The sequence below is a fragment of the Pipra filicauda genome, unplaced genomic scaffold (genome assembly GCF_003945595.2).
Source record: "Pipra filicauda isolate LSUMZ 115617 unplaced genomic scaffold, ASM394559v2 scaffold151_size3305965_pilon, whole genome shotgun sequence".
NCBI classification, from domain to species: domain Eukaryota; kingdom Metazoa; phylum Chordata; class Aves; order Passeriformes; family Pipridae; genus Pipra; species Pipra filicauda.
The window spans coordinates 3,145,276-3,163,184 of NW_024104007.1; the positions used below are offsets into that span (position 1 = coordinate 3,145,276).

The 17,909-nt window shown below is 56.9% G+C and overlaps 2 protein-coding genes across 2 annotated transcripts in view; one reads left to right on the forward strand and one right to left on the reverse strand.

The window, feature by feature from the left end:
* PRKCH (protein kinase C eta) overlaps window positions 1-3,717 on the reverse strand; it is a 118,986-nt gene extending 115,269 nt beyond the window's left edge. The window contains exon 1 of the mRNA XM_027716633.2: window positions 3,126-3,717. Within this exon, the coding sequence (XP_027572434.1) occupies window positions 3,126-3,485 (360 nt within the window). The 5' untranslated portion in view covers window positions 3,486-3,717. The remainder of the gene's footprint in view (window positions 1-3,125) is intronic.
* A 2,902-nt stretch (window positions 3,718-6,619) lies between these two features.
* LOC113985713 lies at window positions 6,620-16,364 on the forward strand. Its single transcript, XM_027716726.2, has 23 exons — window positions 6,620-7,250; window positions 7,492-7,556; window positions 7,671-8,357; window positions 8,541-8,689; window positions 8,967-9,114; window positions 9,336-9,523; window positions 9,612-9,749; window positions 10,033-10,147; window positions 10,319-10,456; window positions 10,691-10,867; window positions 10,985-11,125; window positions 12,033-12,181; window positions 12,459-12,606; window positions 12,848-13,035; window positions 13,124-13,261; window positions 13,545-13,659; window positions 13,831-13,968; window positions 14,213-14,389; window positions 14,500-14,646; window positions 14,805-14,906; window positions 15,304-15,406; window positions 15,682-15,726; window positions 16,059-16,364. Exons 1-23 carry the CDS (start codon window positions 7,130-7,132, stop codon window positions 16,148-16,150), a joined length of 3,609 nt encoding a protein of 1,202 aa, XP_027572527.1. The 5' UTR covers window positions 6,620-7,129; the 3' UTR covers window positions 16,151-16,364.
* Window positions 16,365-17,909: the final 1,545 nt, after the last annotated feature.

The following is a 17,909-nucleotide window of genomic DNA, read 5'->3' on the forward strand; positions in this document are numbered from 1 at the left end:
CAAATGCCTCCCAGAGAGAACATGGCACCGGAGAGATCGCTCTCAGTTTGGACTACACTAAAGCATGCTGAAGGCTAGATGGCATTTATTTGACAATATTAATAAAAACTACGGTGCCGCAACTTGACAAATATAAGAAATGGGAAACAGAGAAGGATCTTGAAGTTAATAAGATCTTGGATGTTTGATCAGTAGAAACTTAGTCAAATGTGTTTAACAATTAATATACAAGTTAGAAAATATCCAGACCGTGCTCATATGTTTACTAGAAAGACTTCAGAAAACAACTAAAATAGTTGGGAGAAAAAGGGTAACCTTTGAAGAATCTCTGAAACATGGATTTAATGCAAACCATGAACAGAGAACTCTGTCCCTGACCCAGTGGTATGACTCAGGTGTATCAGCATTACTGATGAGACAGCTCATGTCCATACGTTTACTCATCTGCATAAGTGTTCAGGGCCATAATTGCAGTGAGGTACCTGCAAGTCATCTGGGAAGCACCAATGCTTACACACCAACTGCTCCTCCTTGCCTCTCGCTGACACTTCCTACAGATCTCACAAGAGGTGGTGACCAAGTTACAACTAATCATTCCTTTTTTTTTCAGCAGAAGAAAACTCATGTGTATAAACAGAGCAGCACGAGCCTGAGAACTCTCGCCAAAACTTTCAGGCCAGAATGTGAGCAGAGGGACTGCACAGGTAATTCCCAGGCAGCTCCACTCTGCAAGGAGAGCTCAGGGAGCAGAGGCAGCAAACTGCCCTGCCCTGTTTGGCTGTTATCAATCATTTGGAGATTCCCAATATACTGTTATCTTTGTCACTGAAAAGGAAACATAAAAGTTTTATTTCAAATCAAAATCAAAAATCGTGCACAGCCAAGGGAGCATAAACCAGGTTAAATGTTGGGGATTCACCAATTTTCCCCACGTTTTATTCACTCATTCCTCGCCTATCTGTGCTTTTGTTTTGGGGATGGAAAAGGGCAGAAGTTAAGGTGTCGCAAATAATCTACAGTTCCTTGTGGTATTTTGTATTGTGCCAGCAGTTCGTGGACCCTGGGTTAGTAGAAACCAGCATTTCCTATCCTTCTGATACACAAACACCCGTGACAGCCTTGCTGCATTTATCAAGACATATTCAATTATCAGGGCAAGATGCTGTTCCCTGTCATCATGTGACCCTGGCTGCACGCTATGCAAGAGGCTAAAAAAGCAAATCACAAGGGAGGGGAGAGGAGAAAGGGAACAGAAGACAACACTTGTTCACTCCCCAGTAAATCCACATCAGCTGTAATTTCCAGACATTAACTAGAAAGGAGAGCAGCTCTTAGTCTCTGTGTACGTGCCGAGATATAACATCAGTTTAGATCAGTCTAATTCAAAAAACTGGCAGATTTTTCAACGCATTGCACCCATCAGCTCACAGGTACAGGAGTTCATAAAACACGTGTCTATCCAGCAAGGCTTAGAAACTTTTCCCTCACCAAAGACCAGATGACTATTTCAGACTGCATCAGCCCTAAAAATCAGCACTGCAGGATGGATGAAATGAAAGAAACAGCACATGAAATGAAAGAAATGTGCATGCATCCATATTGGAGCAATATGATGACAGATATTTTAGTCATGGGAATAAGGCCACCACCTCTGCAGCACAGCAGTCCAATCCCACATGTAGCCAGCCCCAGCACAACCACAATTCCAGCCTCCCAAGAGGACAGGGCCTCACTCAACAGCAAAGAGGAAACACCCCCAGCAAAGCAAACATGAAGAAAACCCTCAAAACCACAGCTCACTCTCCTGAACTCACTCCTTTGCCTTGTCCGCAGGGCTCTGGGCCATATGTATAGCTGCTTTAGCACAAGTCCCACCAGCAGTTTCTCTCCAGGGAGCCTGGCAAGCTGGGCACGCACCCACTGAGCAAACCCCCAGTAACTCTGCTCTGCCTGAGGCGACACCTCAGCTCAGCCATTGCAGCTGGGCCAGGGCCCTTCTGTCCCACACTCAGTTGCAGCACTGACTGTCTCAGAGACAACACCTTCAGGACATCAACTTCAAGCCTATCCATAGGGTACCTGAGCACCCCATAATAAACAACTAAAATAGCATCAATCTACACCTATCCATCAATCACTCTAAGCACCCCAAAGGTGAAGCATCACACCTCAGCCACAGACCCTGGCTGAGAGCAGAAAGCACCACTGATCTCCTTGCCATAGGATCAAGATGTCAATCTGTTCTCTACACTCTCAGCTCTCCTTCCTCCCCATCTGATTTATTCTGCTGGTTACCTGACTGCACACGCTGAGCTTCTTGGCCTCAAAATGTTGACATCTAGCTCAAAAATTCTCATCTCTTCTGCACCTTCTCTACTCCGAAATGCCTTTTCCCCCTAACTCTGATAAGCAAACTACTGTCTGGATCAACACAATCACTTGCTCCTCCTTTACAGTCCTGGAAGCAAAGGTGCAACTTTAGAGCCTGTACTATTTCTCTGACATCACGACTAAGGCATAAAGGACGTTCTCTGGGCTGGATGCAAGTGACATTGACTTGGAAATAACCTAGAACTAGCTCTACGTGAAACTGTCTTCACCCAGAACAACACTGTACAGAACAGACACAAGGCTACTCCTGACATTCTGGTAAGAAGTCCCAGAAATTCGCAGGCACACAGCAAACTCTTGTGCAAGCATGTGGAGAGCTGAGCAGAAATACAACCCCAGCTATCCACGTCTCCAAGTACGTCTCTGTGCAGTGCTAAGCAGGAGGAAGAATGGACACCTTCCTCTCAGTTATCTATTCCAAGTCTTCTGGTAGTCTACAAAGAGGACAGACTGCTCCAGCGGCTGCACCCTCCAGCTACCACACCTGAGACATTTTGCTCTTAGGGTCCCCAAACGCATCAGCTGCAGCAGCAGCCTATGCCAACCTAAAGCAGAGGGGCACAAAGAAGTGCGGGAAGGAACAGCCCTGTGTCCGTGCAGACACACACACATCGCGCGGCTGCGGCACAGGCAGGCGAGGACAAGCCCCAGCTCTGCGAGTCCCCTTCCGGCGTCTCCATTCATTGCGAGAGGAGTCCGGCTCAGCTTCTCCCCCACAGAAAGCGGCCACTCACCCAGCCCTCGAAGCTGTCGCTGGGGCCGGCGGAGCGCAGGAGGTCCTGGAAGGGCAAGGTGCAGTTGGCCACGAAGTCATCGTAGCCGATGGGGGTGTCGTGGAAGACGGAGAGCTCGATCTGATGGCCGTCGGAGACCGTGGCCGAGAACTCCTCGTTGTAGGTGGGTTTGTTGGTCTTCTGCTTGGTGCTGGTCTGCCCCACGCGCACCTGGTCCACGCTGACGGTGACATAGGGATCCAGGAGTTGGTAGCCCTTGCGGAAGAGCGAGTGCCGGAGGGACCAGCGGGTGGGCTGCAGCCCCACCGCCTCCCCGATGCGCACCTTCAGGTCGCCGTTGAACTTCATGGCTCCGGACATGCCCGCCCCGCCGGGAGCCCGGAGCACAGCCACAGCGCTCTCCCGCCGGGACACGCACCCAGCCTCTCCTGCCGGGCCGGCAGCAGCCCCGCCGCACCTCCTCAAGGGGCCGGGCGGCGGCACCGCGCCCGCCCCCGGGCCATGCCGGAGCTGCGGAACCGCCGCGCACCGCCCGCCTCCCGCAGCCGCTCCACCGCCCGGCCCGGCCTCCTCCTGCCTGGGGGGAGCGGCTCGGTTGGGTTGGGTTGGGTTGGGCTGGGCGGGGCTGAGCTCGGCCGGGCTGTGCTCGACTCGGGGACACCTGGGCGTGGGGCGGTGCCGGGCGGGGAGGAGCCGCGAAGCCGCGCCGCGGGGGCGGGCCCGGGCTGGGGACGGGCGGGCGCCCGGCTCGGCTCGCTCCCGTCCCGCCCCGCTTTAGCCCAGGCCCGGCCGGCAGGAGCCGGGAGCTGCCGCCGGGAGGAGCCGCTGCCCAGCCCCGAGAAGCGCGGCGGGGACACACAGCCGCTGACAAGGCCGGGACAAACCTCCGCCCCGCCCGCCGGGCTCCAAACCCGCCGCTCCGCATCTCCCGGCGAGGGCTGAGCCTGCCCCTGCTCCGACCTGCGGCATCTCGGCGCCTGCACGGCCAGAGCAATGACCCAGGGCAGCGCTGCCCCAGCCGCTCGCACGGAGGAGGACATCGGGATGGGATGGGTTTGCCTTGGAATCTTTATTGGAACAGCTCTGCCGGTTGGGCAGTAATTGCAGCGGATTAACGTTTTTGGCACTGGCTTTGTTTTGGGGCGCGTTTCTTGGGAGCTTTGATCGCACTTTCTTAATAAAGTCGGAATGAAAAGATTTTTTAACTGCTTTCCAAAGTTCACAGCAAAATGGGGTGACTGAGTAGCGAACAAGAAAATCCTGCTTTCCCTGTGGCACTGTTTGGCTGACATCGTCCCAGTGAGGTTGCAATGCCTAGGATATGGTCCTTTGAACAACCCCAGTGCAGCTGGATGGTGCCGAGGCTGGCTGAGAGCTTCCAGCCTTTTTTGAGGGTGTGTTTCTTTCCTCGTTTCTTTTCTTGTACTTTTCCAGACCACTCTTCTCACCTCAACCCTTCATCTTTCCCATTCTAGCCATGCCAGAGCAGACTGCCCCTGGTTTCCCACCCCCTTTCTTCCTTGCCCCCTTGCCCATGCTCTTTTCTTCTTCCAGAGCTCCAAGTTTTGCAGGAGCACCAAGCCAAGGCTCATTCCAGCCTCGGGAAGAGCAGGGGGCGTCCCATTACCTCCTCTAGAGAGAGCAGGTGGAACAGCTTCAGTAATGTCATCATTCCTCACAGGGAAGCAGGTTTTCTGACAGAAAACCTGGTAGAGTCTGAAATCAGATTTCTGACATGCCTCCTTCTGAGGCTTCTAAGTTCCTTGATCTCTCCCTATTAGCCAGAAAAAAGAAGTGTGGAAGATTTTTTGGAGCTCAGATGGGACAGGTCAGCCTGGGGAGGAACACAGGCTTCACCTTAGAAATTGCATAACTGTACAAAATCCAGCCACCACACACTAGGGGATCTTGTGTCCAGCAGTGACCAGCTCCAGACCTTTTAACAGCAGGTATGGCCAAGTAAACACAGAGTACTCCTTTCTCATGAAAGACTCGAAGATTTAATTATTTGAGGGTTTTTGGATGGGGTGGGGTGCAGGGGAGTGGACATTGATGTTCCTTCTGAAATGCATTCTAGCATGAGCTGTGATCATTCTGGGGAGTTTTATTTTCCCTTCTTTGAATATTCATAACTTCTTGGCTTCCTCCATCCCACAGCAGCGAGCTGGTCCAAAAGAAACATTTCTTTCTATCATCTGTGTATCTGCTCTCACTTCCGTGTCTTGATTCACCACTCCGCTGCTTTCATGACACCCTCAAATAAAAAAGCCCCCTATCTCCCTTCTCAAGAGCATCACTAGTTGTCACTTGGCACTTTCGTCCTCTCTCTCCTCCTTACTTAGAGCTGTCCCTTGGAGCTGTCCACATGAACCAGGACAGAATCCACCCTGACCACCAGGGCCAACCCACAGTTCTTAGAAGACTTCCCCTGGACTCCCTCATGGCTGCAGGCAAGATTTCAAGACAGCCTGAACTTTAAAGTACCCGCATGAGTGTCCACAGGATGAGTCGGAAGGCTTTAAAAAGGCTGGAGCACTCGCTCTCTCAACTCCAAATCATCCAATACAGATTTTACTTTGCTGAGAGCCCTTCAAAGGCTTTCCTGGCCAGTCAGCTCTCTGCACCAGAGGGAGGATTACTGTTTTTGCCATATCCTCCCTTGTTTGGGTTGCTTTTGGAACACTGAGGGAACTTTTGTTCCCTAAAAGAGCTTTTATCATTTACCAGAATTATTCTATTCCTTTTCCTTAATAGAAAACTGCTTGCAAACCAAACAACCATGCCCAGTTTTTTTGCTTCTGTTTAGTTTTTGAAATTGACTCTCAATGGACCATGTGAAGGCAAAGGAGTTGCCGGTTTGAGAGGGGAAGCAAACTTCCAAACCTTTGACATTCTCGAGTCTTCCCAATTCAGTTAAACTGGGAAGTTTGCCACTTCTTTCAACTGCCTGTGTTGAGTAATGGGAAGTAATGCTTTCCTCAATTTAGGTTTATTAAAGGCCAGATTCTTCTGTGCCTTCCCAGCAAAGATGCTTTTGTGCTGCAGGTAATCACTTCCATGAAGAAATTGTTCCAGCAAGGAGCCACAGCTTCTGCCTTCTGACAGATGCCAAGCCTTGCCAGCAGTTGCTGCAGCAGCTCCTCCCAACAGCCCCTTGCAAGAGCACAGCCATGAAAGCCTGTTGGCTTTGGCTGCCCTGTGGCAGGGAAGTCCCCAGGGGCACAGGTGTTTGGGGCAGGAGATGGGCACCATCCCTGCCAGGACTCGGGGCAGTGGCACAGGAGGGGAGTGTTTGCTGCTTTTTGCAGCCGTTCCTAAAGTTCACATCCGGCTGTCTCAGATGCTTTAAGGAATGCACTCATTCCAACCTGGGGCAGGTTGGCCACAATGGGGAAGCCTCAGGGCATGTGTCTGCGTGTCACAGAGCCCTTTGTGACATGGTGGCCATCATCAATGGGATGGGACAGAGCAGTTTGTCCAAGGACCCTTTGTGACACATCCTGATATAGGTGTTGGGCGGCAACGCGGCCGCGCCACAGTGCTCGGAGCACGCGTCTGGTCAGGACGGGACTGAGCCGTGCTGTGAGGAGTCTCCTCGCAGCCAACTCGTTCGTCGCTGATCCGAAGCATTTCCGAGAGCTCTTTTTAAAGCAAGATCCCTCGAGGCCAGACCACGGGAGTTGGTGACCCAGAGCTTTTCTGAGGCATCCCCGCTCCCTGTGGGCGTGGCCCTCGAGGCCAGGCCACGGGCCTTGGTGACCCGGAGCTTTTCTGGGCATCACCAGTGCCTGTGGAAGGTGCCCTCGAGGCCAGACCACGGGACTTGGTCACCTGCAGTCCCTGTGGAAGGTGCCCTCGAGGCCAGACCACTCGACTTTGTGTTCCGGAGTTCTTCCTGGGCATTCCCACTCCCTGGGGAAGGTGCCCTTGAAGACACTCTGTGAGACTTGGAGACCAGGGTCTTTTCCGAGGCGTCTCTCGTACTCACGAGGTCAACGTGTGGGATGGCGGGGAGACGCTCCGGCCTGCGCAGGCTGCTCAGGCTGAAGAGGACGAGAGAAGGCCCTGGGGCTGCCCCAGCACAGCAGTCTGAGGATATGCAGCACTTCCAGGCCCTGCAGCAGGGTGAGTGCTGGAGTTGGGCCACAGGGCTGCTGGCTGCAGCCAACTTGGCCCCCTCCCATCCCCTGTGGACACACTCAGGGAAAGGGAGGGAGGAAGAGGGCCCAAGGCTGACCTCCACGGCATCCGTGCTCCATCCACTGGGCACCCCAGGGCCGGCCCTGCCTCTGGAGCACAGGGCTGGGCTGTGTTCCCTGGCCTCTCCTGCAGCCCCTCAGCTCTGCCTGCACTCGCTCTTTGACAGATCCAGGCCAGAACCGGACAGAGGAGCAGGACCGCCCCCATGGCCGTTTCCGCAGAGCAGTTCAGGTACCTGCAGCCATCCCCCCCTGGGCTGGGCCTGCTGTCACTGCTCAGCCTGGCACCGCTGGTGGATCACTCCGTCTGACTTCTCTCTCTTCCCTGCCTTTTGTTCTGGTGCAGAGGTTTCTGAAATTCATGGGAATTCGGCGCAGAACACCCAGGACCACACCACCTGAGGTTCTGGCAGAGCCTGACACCAGGACAACCGAGATCAAGGAGAAGCCTGATGTCAGCACTGCACCGATTGACAGCACGGAAACCTCTGACACTGCTGTGACCAAGGACACGGCCAACCCTGACACCGCACTGGCCGATCTCACTGCGAAGGATGACATCGAACTGACTCATTGCACAGCAAAGCCTGACACCGCTTTGGCTGATGACACAATCGGCTCTGACACTGCAGCCACTGATGTCATGGCCAAGGCTGACGTGGTGCCGATGCTGATCGATGGCACATCAAACTCTGACAGGACACCAATGGAGGGCACAGCAAAGCCTGACACGGCTTTGGCTGATGACAGAACCAGCTCCGACACTGATATCGTGGCACGGGCTGACACCACACCGATGCCGACTGATGGCACATCAAGCTCAGCCACGGCACCAATGGATGACACAGCACAGCCTGAGACTGCGTTGACCCATGACACAATCAACGCTGAAACCGAACCAACTGATCTCATGGCAGAGGGTGACGCCACGACTGAAGGCATTGGAAACGATGACACCACCCCCACTCAGAGTGTCACCAATGCTCCCAATCTGGACTTTTTCCAGGAGAAAGGTGTCTTCAGTCGGAAGCAAGTAAGCAGCCTTTGGACAGGGCTCAAGGGCTGCAGGGGTCTTGTGGTCCCTCGAGATGGGTCTGCTGGGCCCCCTAAGCATTTGAGGCTGCACTCAGTGGTGAGAAGAGAAGCACTTCTTGGGGGAAGCTGGGCAACTTGCTCGCTGTGACAACTCTCCAACTCTCCACCACTCCCTGTTCAGGTGCCGGCCATCGTGAGGTACATCCACCAGTGCCTCACATCCCAGGTGTCTCCAGATGTCAGGCAGCACATTGACATCCGCAGCCTCGCTGAGGCACACCCCTGTGATGCGGTGACAACTCTCCTGCACTGTGCCCCAGCGTGTGACAGGTACAGCGCCCAGCTGCCTTGGTGGCTCAGGGATCACCAACCCTTACAACCCATCACCCTCTAGAGCCTGTCCCACCTGGTCTGCCAGAGAGATGGAGACTTCCAGGACACTCTGGTCCCTCCATTTCCCAGCCCTGGCCTGTCAGCCCCTGATCCTGCAGCCATGTGCCCTCCCTGCCTCTGAAGGCACTTTGGCTCTGTCACCTGGGCCCCCACAGCTGCCCAGGCCATGGCGCTGTGGCTGAGACACCCCTGACCCAGAGCTCTGACTCCACAGAGCTGCTGCAGTGATGTGGAGCAGCATCGCCTCCTCGGGAACAACAGCGGAGAAGGTGCTGCCAACGCTGCTCCGAGCGATGGAGGACTGGCCAGTGCACAGCGTGTCCACCTCTGATGGCGACGACACAGACATCTTTGCCCTGGCTGTGAGTTTCTGGATCTGGCCTTTGCTCCTGCCCAGGTCACGTCCCCTACCGCTGCATCTCCCTGCCTCAGGCATTGGGCTGCAAATCAATCTGAGGGGCAGGTTCAGGGACACCAGGCTGGCTGCTCCCTCTGGCTCTCCCATGGCCTCTCCCTCCCACACTTGGACCCTGCCACATGGATATCTTGCATTGAGCGCTGTCTCTGTGTGGTTTTCTTGCAGGCAACCCTGGCACTCTGGCTGATCATCCAGGAGCCCAAGTGCCAAGAGGCCCTGATAAGTTATGCCCCACAGCTTCTAGTGGCTCTGCTTTTCCAAATTTTTATGAGCACAGAGCAGATGCCAGAGGACGTCAACACTTTCTGGAGGGCATGCCAGGAGGAACATGGCCTTCCCAGCAACCCCAACAGGTGCTCCATCCCAGTCCTCTATCCCTCCCATGCTCTTGGGGCTGGGGCCAGGGCTCCCAGTATGACCTGGCCTTTGCTCTGCACACAGGTTTGCAGTACAGACCCTGAAGGCCCTGCTCTGCCACCTGCGCTGGGAGAATGAGGTGTTGGCCATTGAACGGAAGTGTGGCTGGGAGACACTGCTGTGCTGTGACACCCACCACTATGCAGTGGGGCTGCTGGCCAGGTGAGACACCCTTCTCCCCACTGCCCCCGTCATCTCTCCCCTTGGCATGAGGCATTCCACACAGCCCCTGTGGGCATGGGCCAGAGGGCCTTGACAGCAAGAGATGGCTGAGCAGATTGGAAAATGCTGTGAGAGACAGGTGCACAGGAGGAGCCACCTCCCAAAACATCCCCATTCCGTCCAGGGCTGGTGGGAAAAATCTAGGCCTCTGTCCTGGAGTTAGTCCTTGGAGAGCTTTGCCCACCCAGCTCAGGCTCGATGGCTCTGTTTTTCCTCCTGACAGGGAGCTGCGCAGTGTCTTGGTCCCCTTCCATTCCCAGATGGCAATCCACCTGCTTGGGCTGCTCAGCAGGGACCAGCCTCGCTGGGAGCTCCCTGCCCTGGCCTTCCTTGTGGAGGTGAGCCTGATGGCGAGTGCTGCCTGGCCCGCCTGCCTCCCCCTCTCTGCCCTCTCACAGCCGCAGCTGCCCGGGGCGGTGCCTGGGCCCTGTGCTGCTGCCTGGGCCCAGCCCTGGGCAGCTCCAGGCTCCTGCTGCCCGGGCACCCCGTCACTGCTCTCTGCCTTCCAGCTCCTGGACTATCTGGATGGAAGAGAGTGTCATGACAGGGTCCTGCCCATCCTGTCAAGGAACCTGCAGAGCCAGTGCCCCGACAGGCGTCGCCTGGCACTCAGAGGCCTCCTGGTTCTCAGTGTGGATCCCTCGATGGTGAGAAGGGGACACCTGGCTGAAGCCACACTGGCAGCCTGGGGCTGGGGAATGCAGGCACTTGGGCTTGGCTGGGCTTTGGGAGCTGTGGCAGCTGCTCCCAGCTCTCCTGCCTCCCTGTACAGCTGCCCAGGCCCTGTGGGAAAGGACTTTGGCCTCTGGGCCCTGTGGGGTTGTACCACCAGAGAGCTGTTGGTGGGGCAGCTTCACAGCACAGCACTGTGTTCCACACAGGCCGAAAGCATCTGCAGCCTGGCTGAAAGCCTCCTGGAGCTGCTGCATCATCAAGACGGAGAGCTGGTCGGAATGACCCTCTCTGTGTTCCTCAATGTGCTCCGGGACGAAGACCTTCAGGCATTCAGCTCCGCTGCCCCAAAGCTGGCTGAGGCACTTCGGCCTCTCTTTCACAATGTAAGGCTCTGGTGATTCCTAGAATCTTCATGCCCTTGGGGATTTTTGGGCTCTGTTTTTGCCTGGTAGGCCTGGAGCAGCCAATACTGAGGTCTTTTTTGTCTTTTTTTGCACCAGGACAACAGCCACGTGCAGCTGCTCTCCATTTGCCTCTTCCGAGAGCTGATGGAATTGGTAGCAGAAGAGGGAAAGACGGATGTGCACCAGAGCCTGGTCCCATTCTTCCGCTGGGATGATGAGAACCAGTGCATGGCAGAGGTGAGCACTTGTGGGCTCTGGTGTCCCTGTGGCAGGGGTCTCGGCTGCCTCTCATCCAGGTGCCTCCATGGGTGCAGGCCTTCAGGAACAAACTGCTCCAGTGTGGGTCCTCCACAGGGCTACAAGTCCTGCCAGGGAAACCTGCTCCTGCGTGGGCTCTGTCCATGGGCTGCAGGTCCCTGCCAGCACCCAGCTCCACCATGGGCCTCCCACGGGCTCACAGCCTCCTTTGACAATCCACTCACTGCCGCAGGGGCTCCCCCACAGGCTGCAGGGGGATCTCTGCACCCTGGTGCTCTCCTCCATGAGCTGCAGGAGCACAGCTGCTTCACCAGGATCTGCACCACGGGCTGCAAGGGAACCTCAGCTCCAACACCCGGAGTTCCTCCTCCTCCTCCTTGCTTTCCATGTTGTGGTTCACATGTTCTCACTCTATTCTTCCCTGGCTGCAATTTGTATCTGCGCAAGAATTTTCTTTCCCCTCTTAAATATGGGATCACAGTGGCATTATTATCATTCCTGGGTGGCTTGGCCTTGGCCAGGGGCAGCTCTGTCCTGGAGCCAGCCGGCATTGGCTCTGCCACATGGGGGAAGCTTTGAGCAGCTTCTGACAGAGGCCACCCCTGTAGAACCCTGCTACCAAGACCTGGCCACAGAAACCCAAGACAGCTCCCAGTCTGAACTTTTTAGAGGAGAAAGGTGCCTAAAATCAGAAGCAAGCAGGCAAGCAGCCTGTGGCCAGGGCTCCTGCCCACCAGGGGTCTTGTAGCCCCTCCAACTGTGTCTGCTGAGCCCTCTAAGCCTTTGAGGCTGCACTCTGTGGTGGGAAGGGAAGCCCTTCTTGGGGGAAACTGGGCACCCTGCTCGCTGTGGCAGTTCTGACAACTCTCCCCCATTCCCCCTCCAGGTGCCAGCCATCGTGAGGTACATCCACCAGTGCCTCACCTTCCACGTGTCTCCAGATGTCAGGCAGCACGTTGACATCCGCAGCCTCGCTGACACAAACCCTCATGAGGTTGTGATGACTCTCCTGCACTGTGCCCCAGCGTGTGACAGGTACAGGGCCCAGCTGCCTTGGTGGCTCAGGGATCACCAACCCTTACAACCCATCACCCTCTAGAGCCTGTCCCACCTGGTCTGCCAGAGAGATGGAGACTTCCAGGACACTCTGGTCCCTCCATGTCCCAGCCCTGGCCTATCAGCCCCTGATCCTGCAGCCATGTGCCCTCCCTGCCTCTGAAGGCACTTTGGCTCTGTCACCTGGGCCCCCACAGCTGCCCAGGCCATGGCGCTGTGGCTGAGACACCCCTGACCCAGAGCTCTGACTCCACAGAGCTGCTGCAGTGATGTGGAGCAGCATCGCCTCCTCGGGAACAACAGTGGAGAAGGTGCTGCCAACACTGCTCGAAGTTATGGAGGACTGGCCAGTGCACAGCGTGTCCACTTGTGATGGCGATGACACAGACATCTTTGCCCTGGCTGTGAGTTTCTGGATCTGGCCTTTGCTCCTCCCCAGGTCGCCTCTCCAGTGACTCTCCATCCTCCCCCACCACTGCATCTCCCTGCCTCAGGCATTGGGCTACAACTGTGGCTGAGGGGCAGGTTCAGGGACACCAGGCTGGCCGCTCTCACTGGCTCTCCCATGGCCTCTCCCTTCCATTCTCTGGCCCCACCACATGGACCTCTCACACTGAGTGCTGTCTCTGTGTCATTTTATTGCAGGCAACCCTGGCACTCTGGCTGATCATCCAGGAGCCCGAGTGCCAAGATGCTGTAATCAATTATGCCCCCCATCTTCTAGTGGCTCTGCTCTTCCAAATTTTCATGAGCACAGAGCAGATGCCAGAGGATGTCAGCACTTTCTGGAGGGGATGCCAGGAGCAATATGGCCTTCCCAGCAACCCCAACAGGTGATCCATCCCACTCCTCTATCCCTCCCGTGCCCTTGGGGCTGAGGCCAGGGCTCCCAGCATGACCTGGCCTTTACTCTGCACACAGGTTTGCAGTACAGACCCTGAAGGCCCTGCTCTGCCGCCTGCGCTGGGAGAATGAGGTGTTGGCCATTGAACGGAAGTGTGGCTGGGAGACACTGCTGTGCTGTGACACCCACCACTATGCAGTGGGGCTGCTGGCCAGGTGAGACACCCTTCTCCCCACTGCCCCCATCATCTCTCCCCTTGGCATGAGGCATTCCACACAGCCCCTGTGGGCATGGGCCAGAGGGCCTTGACAGCAAGAGATGGCTGAGCAGATTGGAAAATGCTGTGAGAGGCAGGTGCACAGGAGGAGCCACCTCCCAAAACATCCCCATTCCGTCCAGGGCTGGTGGGAAAAATCTAGGCCTCTGTCCTGGAGTTAGTCCTTGGAGAGCTTTGCCCACCCAGCTCAGGCTCGATGGCTCTGTTTTTCCTCCTGACAGGGAGCTGCGCAGTGTCTTGGTCCCCTTCCATTCCCAGATGACAATCCACCTGCTTGGGCTGCTCAGCAGGGACCAGCCTCGCTGGGAGCTCCCTGCCCTGGCCTTCCTTGTGGAGGTGAGCCTGATGGCGAGCGCTGCCTGGCCCGCCTGCCTCCCCCTCTCTGCCCTCTCACAGCCGCAGCTGCCCGGGGCGGTGCCTGGGCCCTGTGCTGCTGCCTGGGCCCAGCCCTGGGCAGCTCCAGGCTCCTGCCACCCGGGCACCCCGTCACTGCTCTCTGCCTTCCAGCTCCTGGACTATCTGGATGGAAGAGAGTGTCATGACAGGGTCCTGCCCATCCTGTCAAGGAACCTGCAGAGCCAGTGCCCAGACAGGCGTCGCCTGGCACTCAGAGGCCTCCTGTTTCTCAGTGTGGATCCCTCAATGGTGAGAAGGGGACACCTGGCTGAAGCCACACTGGCAGCCTGGGGCTGGGGAACGCAGGCACTTGGGCTTGGCTGGGCTTTGGGAGCTGTGGCAGCTGCTCCCAGCTCTCCTGCCTCCCTGTACAGCTGCCCAGGCCCTGTGGGACAGGCCTTTGGCCTCTGGGCCCTGTGGGGTTGCACCACCAGAGAGCTGTTGGTGGGGCAGCTGTTCAGGGCTTCACAGCACAGCACTGTGTTCCACACAGGCCGAAAGCATCTGCAGCCTGGCTGGAAGCCTCCTGGAGCTGCTGCATCATGAAGATGGAGAGCTGGTCGGGATGACCCTCTCTGTGTTCCTCAATGTGCTCCGGGACGAAGACCTTCAGGCGTTCAGCTCCGCTGCCCCAAAGCTGGCTGAGTCACTTCGGCCACTCTTTGACAATGTAAGACTCTGAGGCTGCCAGGATAGTTTGTGCCCTGTGGATTTTCAGGCCTCTGCCTGGTGGGCCTGGAGCAGCCAATGCTGAGGTCTTTTTCTCTTCTTCTACACCAGGACAACAGCCACGTGCAGCTGCTCTCCATTCGTCTCTTCCGAGAAATGATGGAGTTTCTGGCAGAAGAGGGACAAAAGACACTTGTGCGGCAGAGCCTGGTGCCGCTGTTCTTCCACTGCCTTGACGAGAACCAGTGCGTGGCAGAGGTGAGCACTTGTGGGCTCTGCTGTCCCCGTGGCAGGGGGCTCGACTGCCTCTTGTCCTGGTGCCTGGTGGGCTCTGGCCTCTTCCTGGCCTTGGCCCAGGGATGTAGGTGCTGTGCCCAGGGCTGTGGTGCCATGTCTTGGTCTCTGGTGCTCTGCAGGCCTCTCGGAAAACACTCCTTTGTGCTGCAAGTTTCCTCAAGAGAAGGGATCTTGAGCAGCTGCTGAGGAAACAGCAGCACTTTGAGTTCTGCGATTGCCTGGTAAGGACCACCCAAAAGGCCCAGCCCCAGGCTGGACAAGCCCTCACCCCCGATGCCCAGTGTGTGGGGCTGGCCCTGTGCCCCTGCCCACTGCTGCAGCCAGCTGTGGGACACCAGCCTGTGCCCCACACGCTGCTCCCTTCCCTCGGCCGTGTGGGCTCTTCTCCAGGCTCTGGTGCCCCTGAGCCAGGGGGCTGCTGGAGCCCCAGCCCAGCTGGGCTGTGGGGCAGGGTGGCCCCAAGGCTCCCCACGAGCAGCTCTGCTCCCTCCAGAGCCCGGCACCACTGGGCCTCAGGGCTGTGTGGGCAGGGGAGGCCAGTGCTGGGAGCAGGCAGTGCCCGGCCAAGGGGCAGAGCCTCAGCCAACCCTTCCCTCTGTGCCCTGCTGCTCTCTGCAGATGGACAAGGATGTCAGCCGAAGGGACGAGCACCTGCGCCAGGCCCTGCCCTACCTGCAGAGCCCACAGCAGCCCCTGCGAGAGGCGGCCATCAAGTTCATGGGTGAGCCACAAGCCCGCGGTCCCTCCCTCCCCACTGCAGCTCGTCCCCAGCCCCAGCTGCTCCAGCGGCAGCAGGATGCAGCCCAGGGATATGCTGTGAAATTCCGAGTGCCCTGGCAGCTGCTGCCGCCCTCTGCCAGCTGATCCTTGGGTGTCCCGATGCGGGAATGCCCCGGGCTCAGCCCTGCCAGGCCAGGTGTGGCCGTGTGGCTGGGCTGGCAGTGCTGATGGGGTGGAGCTGTGCCGCTGGGGCCCTGACACACTCTGTGTTCCCAGGAGTCGCCGCCTGGCACATGAAAGACCTGCAGCCCATCATGAAGGGTGAGTGAGGACAGTGGGCTCTCACTGGGGGCTGGCGGGGAGGAGCACAGACCCTGGGCAGGGAGCTGCAATCCCTGCCCCACCTGCGCAGGGCTCTGCTCCCTGCATGGACAAGCTGCCCTGTGGGCAGAGCAGGGACATATTTCAGGGGCACATGGGGCATCAAGGGCTGGCACCTTCCCGCTCATCCTGTTGGCCCCTTCTCCCACATCCTGTTGACCCCTTCTCCCTCCTGGCCATGGCAAAACTGGCTGGGATGGCCTTTCAGGAGGGGCTCCTCGAGTCCCTGCAGATCCAGGTTCTTACCTTGGCTCCATTCCTCTCTCTTCCAGCCCTTGAAGTCATGACTGAAGATGACTGCCCCTCCTACTCCACCATGCGGACTGCAGCCTTGTCCGCTTTTCGACGGGCAGTAACAAAGTAATCCTCTCCACCGACACAACCACCGTCCCTCCAACAGCACCGAAAGACCAAGGGACGAGTCAGCTTCTCAGCACAGCTGGAGCTGCAGCTGATGCTGGGTCCAACTGAGCCAGCCAGCAAAACCAGGCAGCTCCTGGCCTCCCCATCCCTATGGACAGCTCCCTCCCTTCCCTTCTCCTGCCCACACTTCATCCCTCCCCTTCCCCTTAGGTTAAGGTTCTTCCCTCCCCTTCCCTTAGGTTAAGAACGTTCTTCCCTCCCCTTCCCCTTAGGTTAAGAAGGTTCTTCTCTCCCCTTCCCCTTAGGTTAAGAAGGTTCTTCTCTCCCCTTCCCTTAGGTTAAGAAGGTTTATCCCTCCCCTTCCCCTTAGGTTAAGAAGGTTCTTCCCTCCCCTTCCCCTTAGGTTAAGAAGGTTCTTCTCTCCCCTTCCCCTTAGGTTAAGAAGGTTTATCCCTCCCTTTCCCCTTAGCTTAAGAATCATAAAATCATAGAATTATAGGATCAACCAGGTTGGAAGGGACATCTGAGATCATCAAGGGACTTCTGAGATCATCAAGTCCCACCCTTGATCTGCTACTGCCGTGGTTACTAGACCATGTGTCATGGGTTTACTCTGGCCGGATTCAAACCCTCCCAAAAATTGCCAAAGCTTGAGAGAGGTTCACACAGGCAAGACAGACTCAACAGGAGGATAGTATCCAAATTTATTGCTAACAGAATAAAAACTAACAAGTAAGAAAATACAGTGTTAAATACACTTTTGAACCACCCTTTGGCCCCCTGCATCAATGCAGGAGGAGAACTCTCAGGGCCATAGCTGAAGTCTCTCTTTATGCGGGTGCGGGAGGTCTCTGCACCCCCCATGGTCCTTCATGGGCTGTGGGGGGACAACCCGCTCCACCATCATCTTTACCATGGGTTACAGGGAGTTAAAGCTCTGAGTCTTTTCCCTGCTATGTGGGGTCCCTCCCAGGGGAGCAAGCTCTCAGGGGACCCCTCCAAGTCAGATCCACACCTCCCCCGGGTCGCAGGTTCTGCGATTCAGCTCAGTCTCTATACCCCAATAGTTTTCACCAGAGTCCTATCCAGAAATAACCTGCTCAGCGTGGCTTCTCTCTCTCTCTGAGTTGCAAATTTGAGCAGCAGCGGTAGCTGTGCTGGCTGCACTCCTCCTCTCCGCTCTGTTCTGCTCCCGGGTGCGGGAACACTCTGGTCCATCCTGCTTGCTGCCGCTCCCTCTGCTCCAGCATCCTGGGCTGGGCTGGGCACGGTGGGACGTCCGGGCTCACTGCTCACTGTCTGCCCTCCCCCGCCTCGCTCTGAGCTGCTGTGGGAGCCGGTCCGCTCCACTCTGTGCACTGCTGCCGCTCTGGGCCCGCTTCGGGCCACTCTGGGCCCGCTCTACTCCGTGCCATGCGCTGCTGCTGCTCCAAGCACCACGGGACCCGCTCCGTGGCTGCCACTGCCTTTCTGCAGGAGCCTCTCTACTCCGGGCCAGCAGCTGCCACGGGCCAAAATTCATGGCCACCACCCTGTTCTGTGCCGGGCCAGGGCCGAGGGCGACCCGGGGCCCCCTCAGGCCCAGCAGCTCCCTCTTCACTCTCCTGTCTCCAATTTCTACTGCACAGTAAGCTTCTCTTGGGGCCTTTTAAATATGTAATTTGCAGAGGCATTGCTAAAGCTTTCAATTGGTTCTTCTCCCGGTCAGAACCAGAAAGTCCACCCCTGTGGAACCAACCACCTTCAGTTCCAGGGGGGAA

What these genes read in the sequence shown, in the direction of transcription:
- LOC113985713 (XM_027716726.2), top strand. Translation starts at nt 7,130, where the DNA reads ATGGCGGGGAGACGCTCCGGCCTGCGCAGGCTGCTCAGGCTGAAGAGG. An exon ending in TGTGCCCCAGCGTGTGACAG is followed by an intron (nt 8,690 to 8,966) that starts GTACAGCGCCCA and finishes CTGACTCCACAG; the next exon opens with AGCTGCTGCAGTGATGTGGA. An exon ending in TTGAGTTCTGCGATTGCCTG is followed by an intron (nt 14,907 to 15,303) that starts GTAAGGACCACC and finishes TGCTCTCTGCAG; the next exon opens with ATGGACAAGGATGTCAGCCG.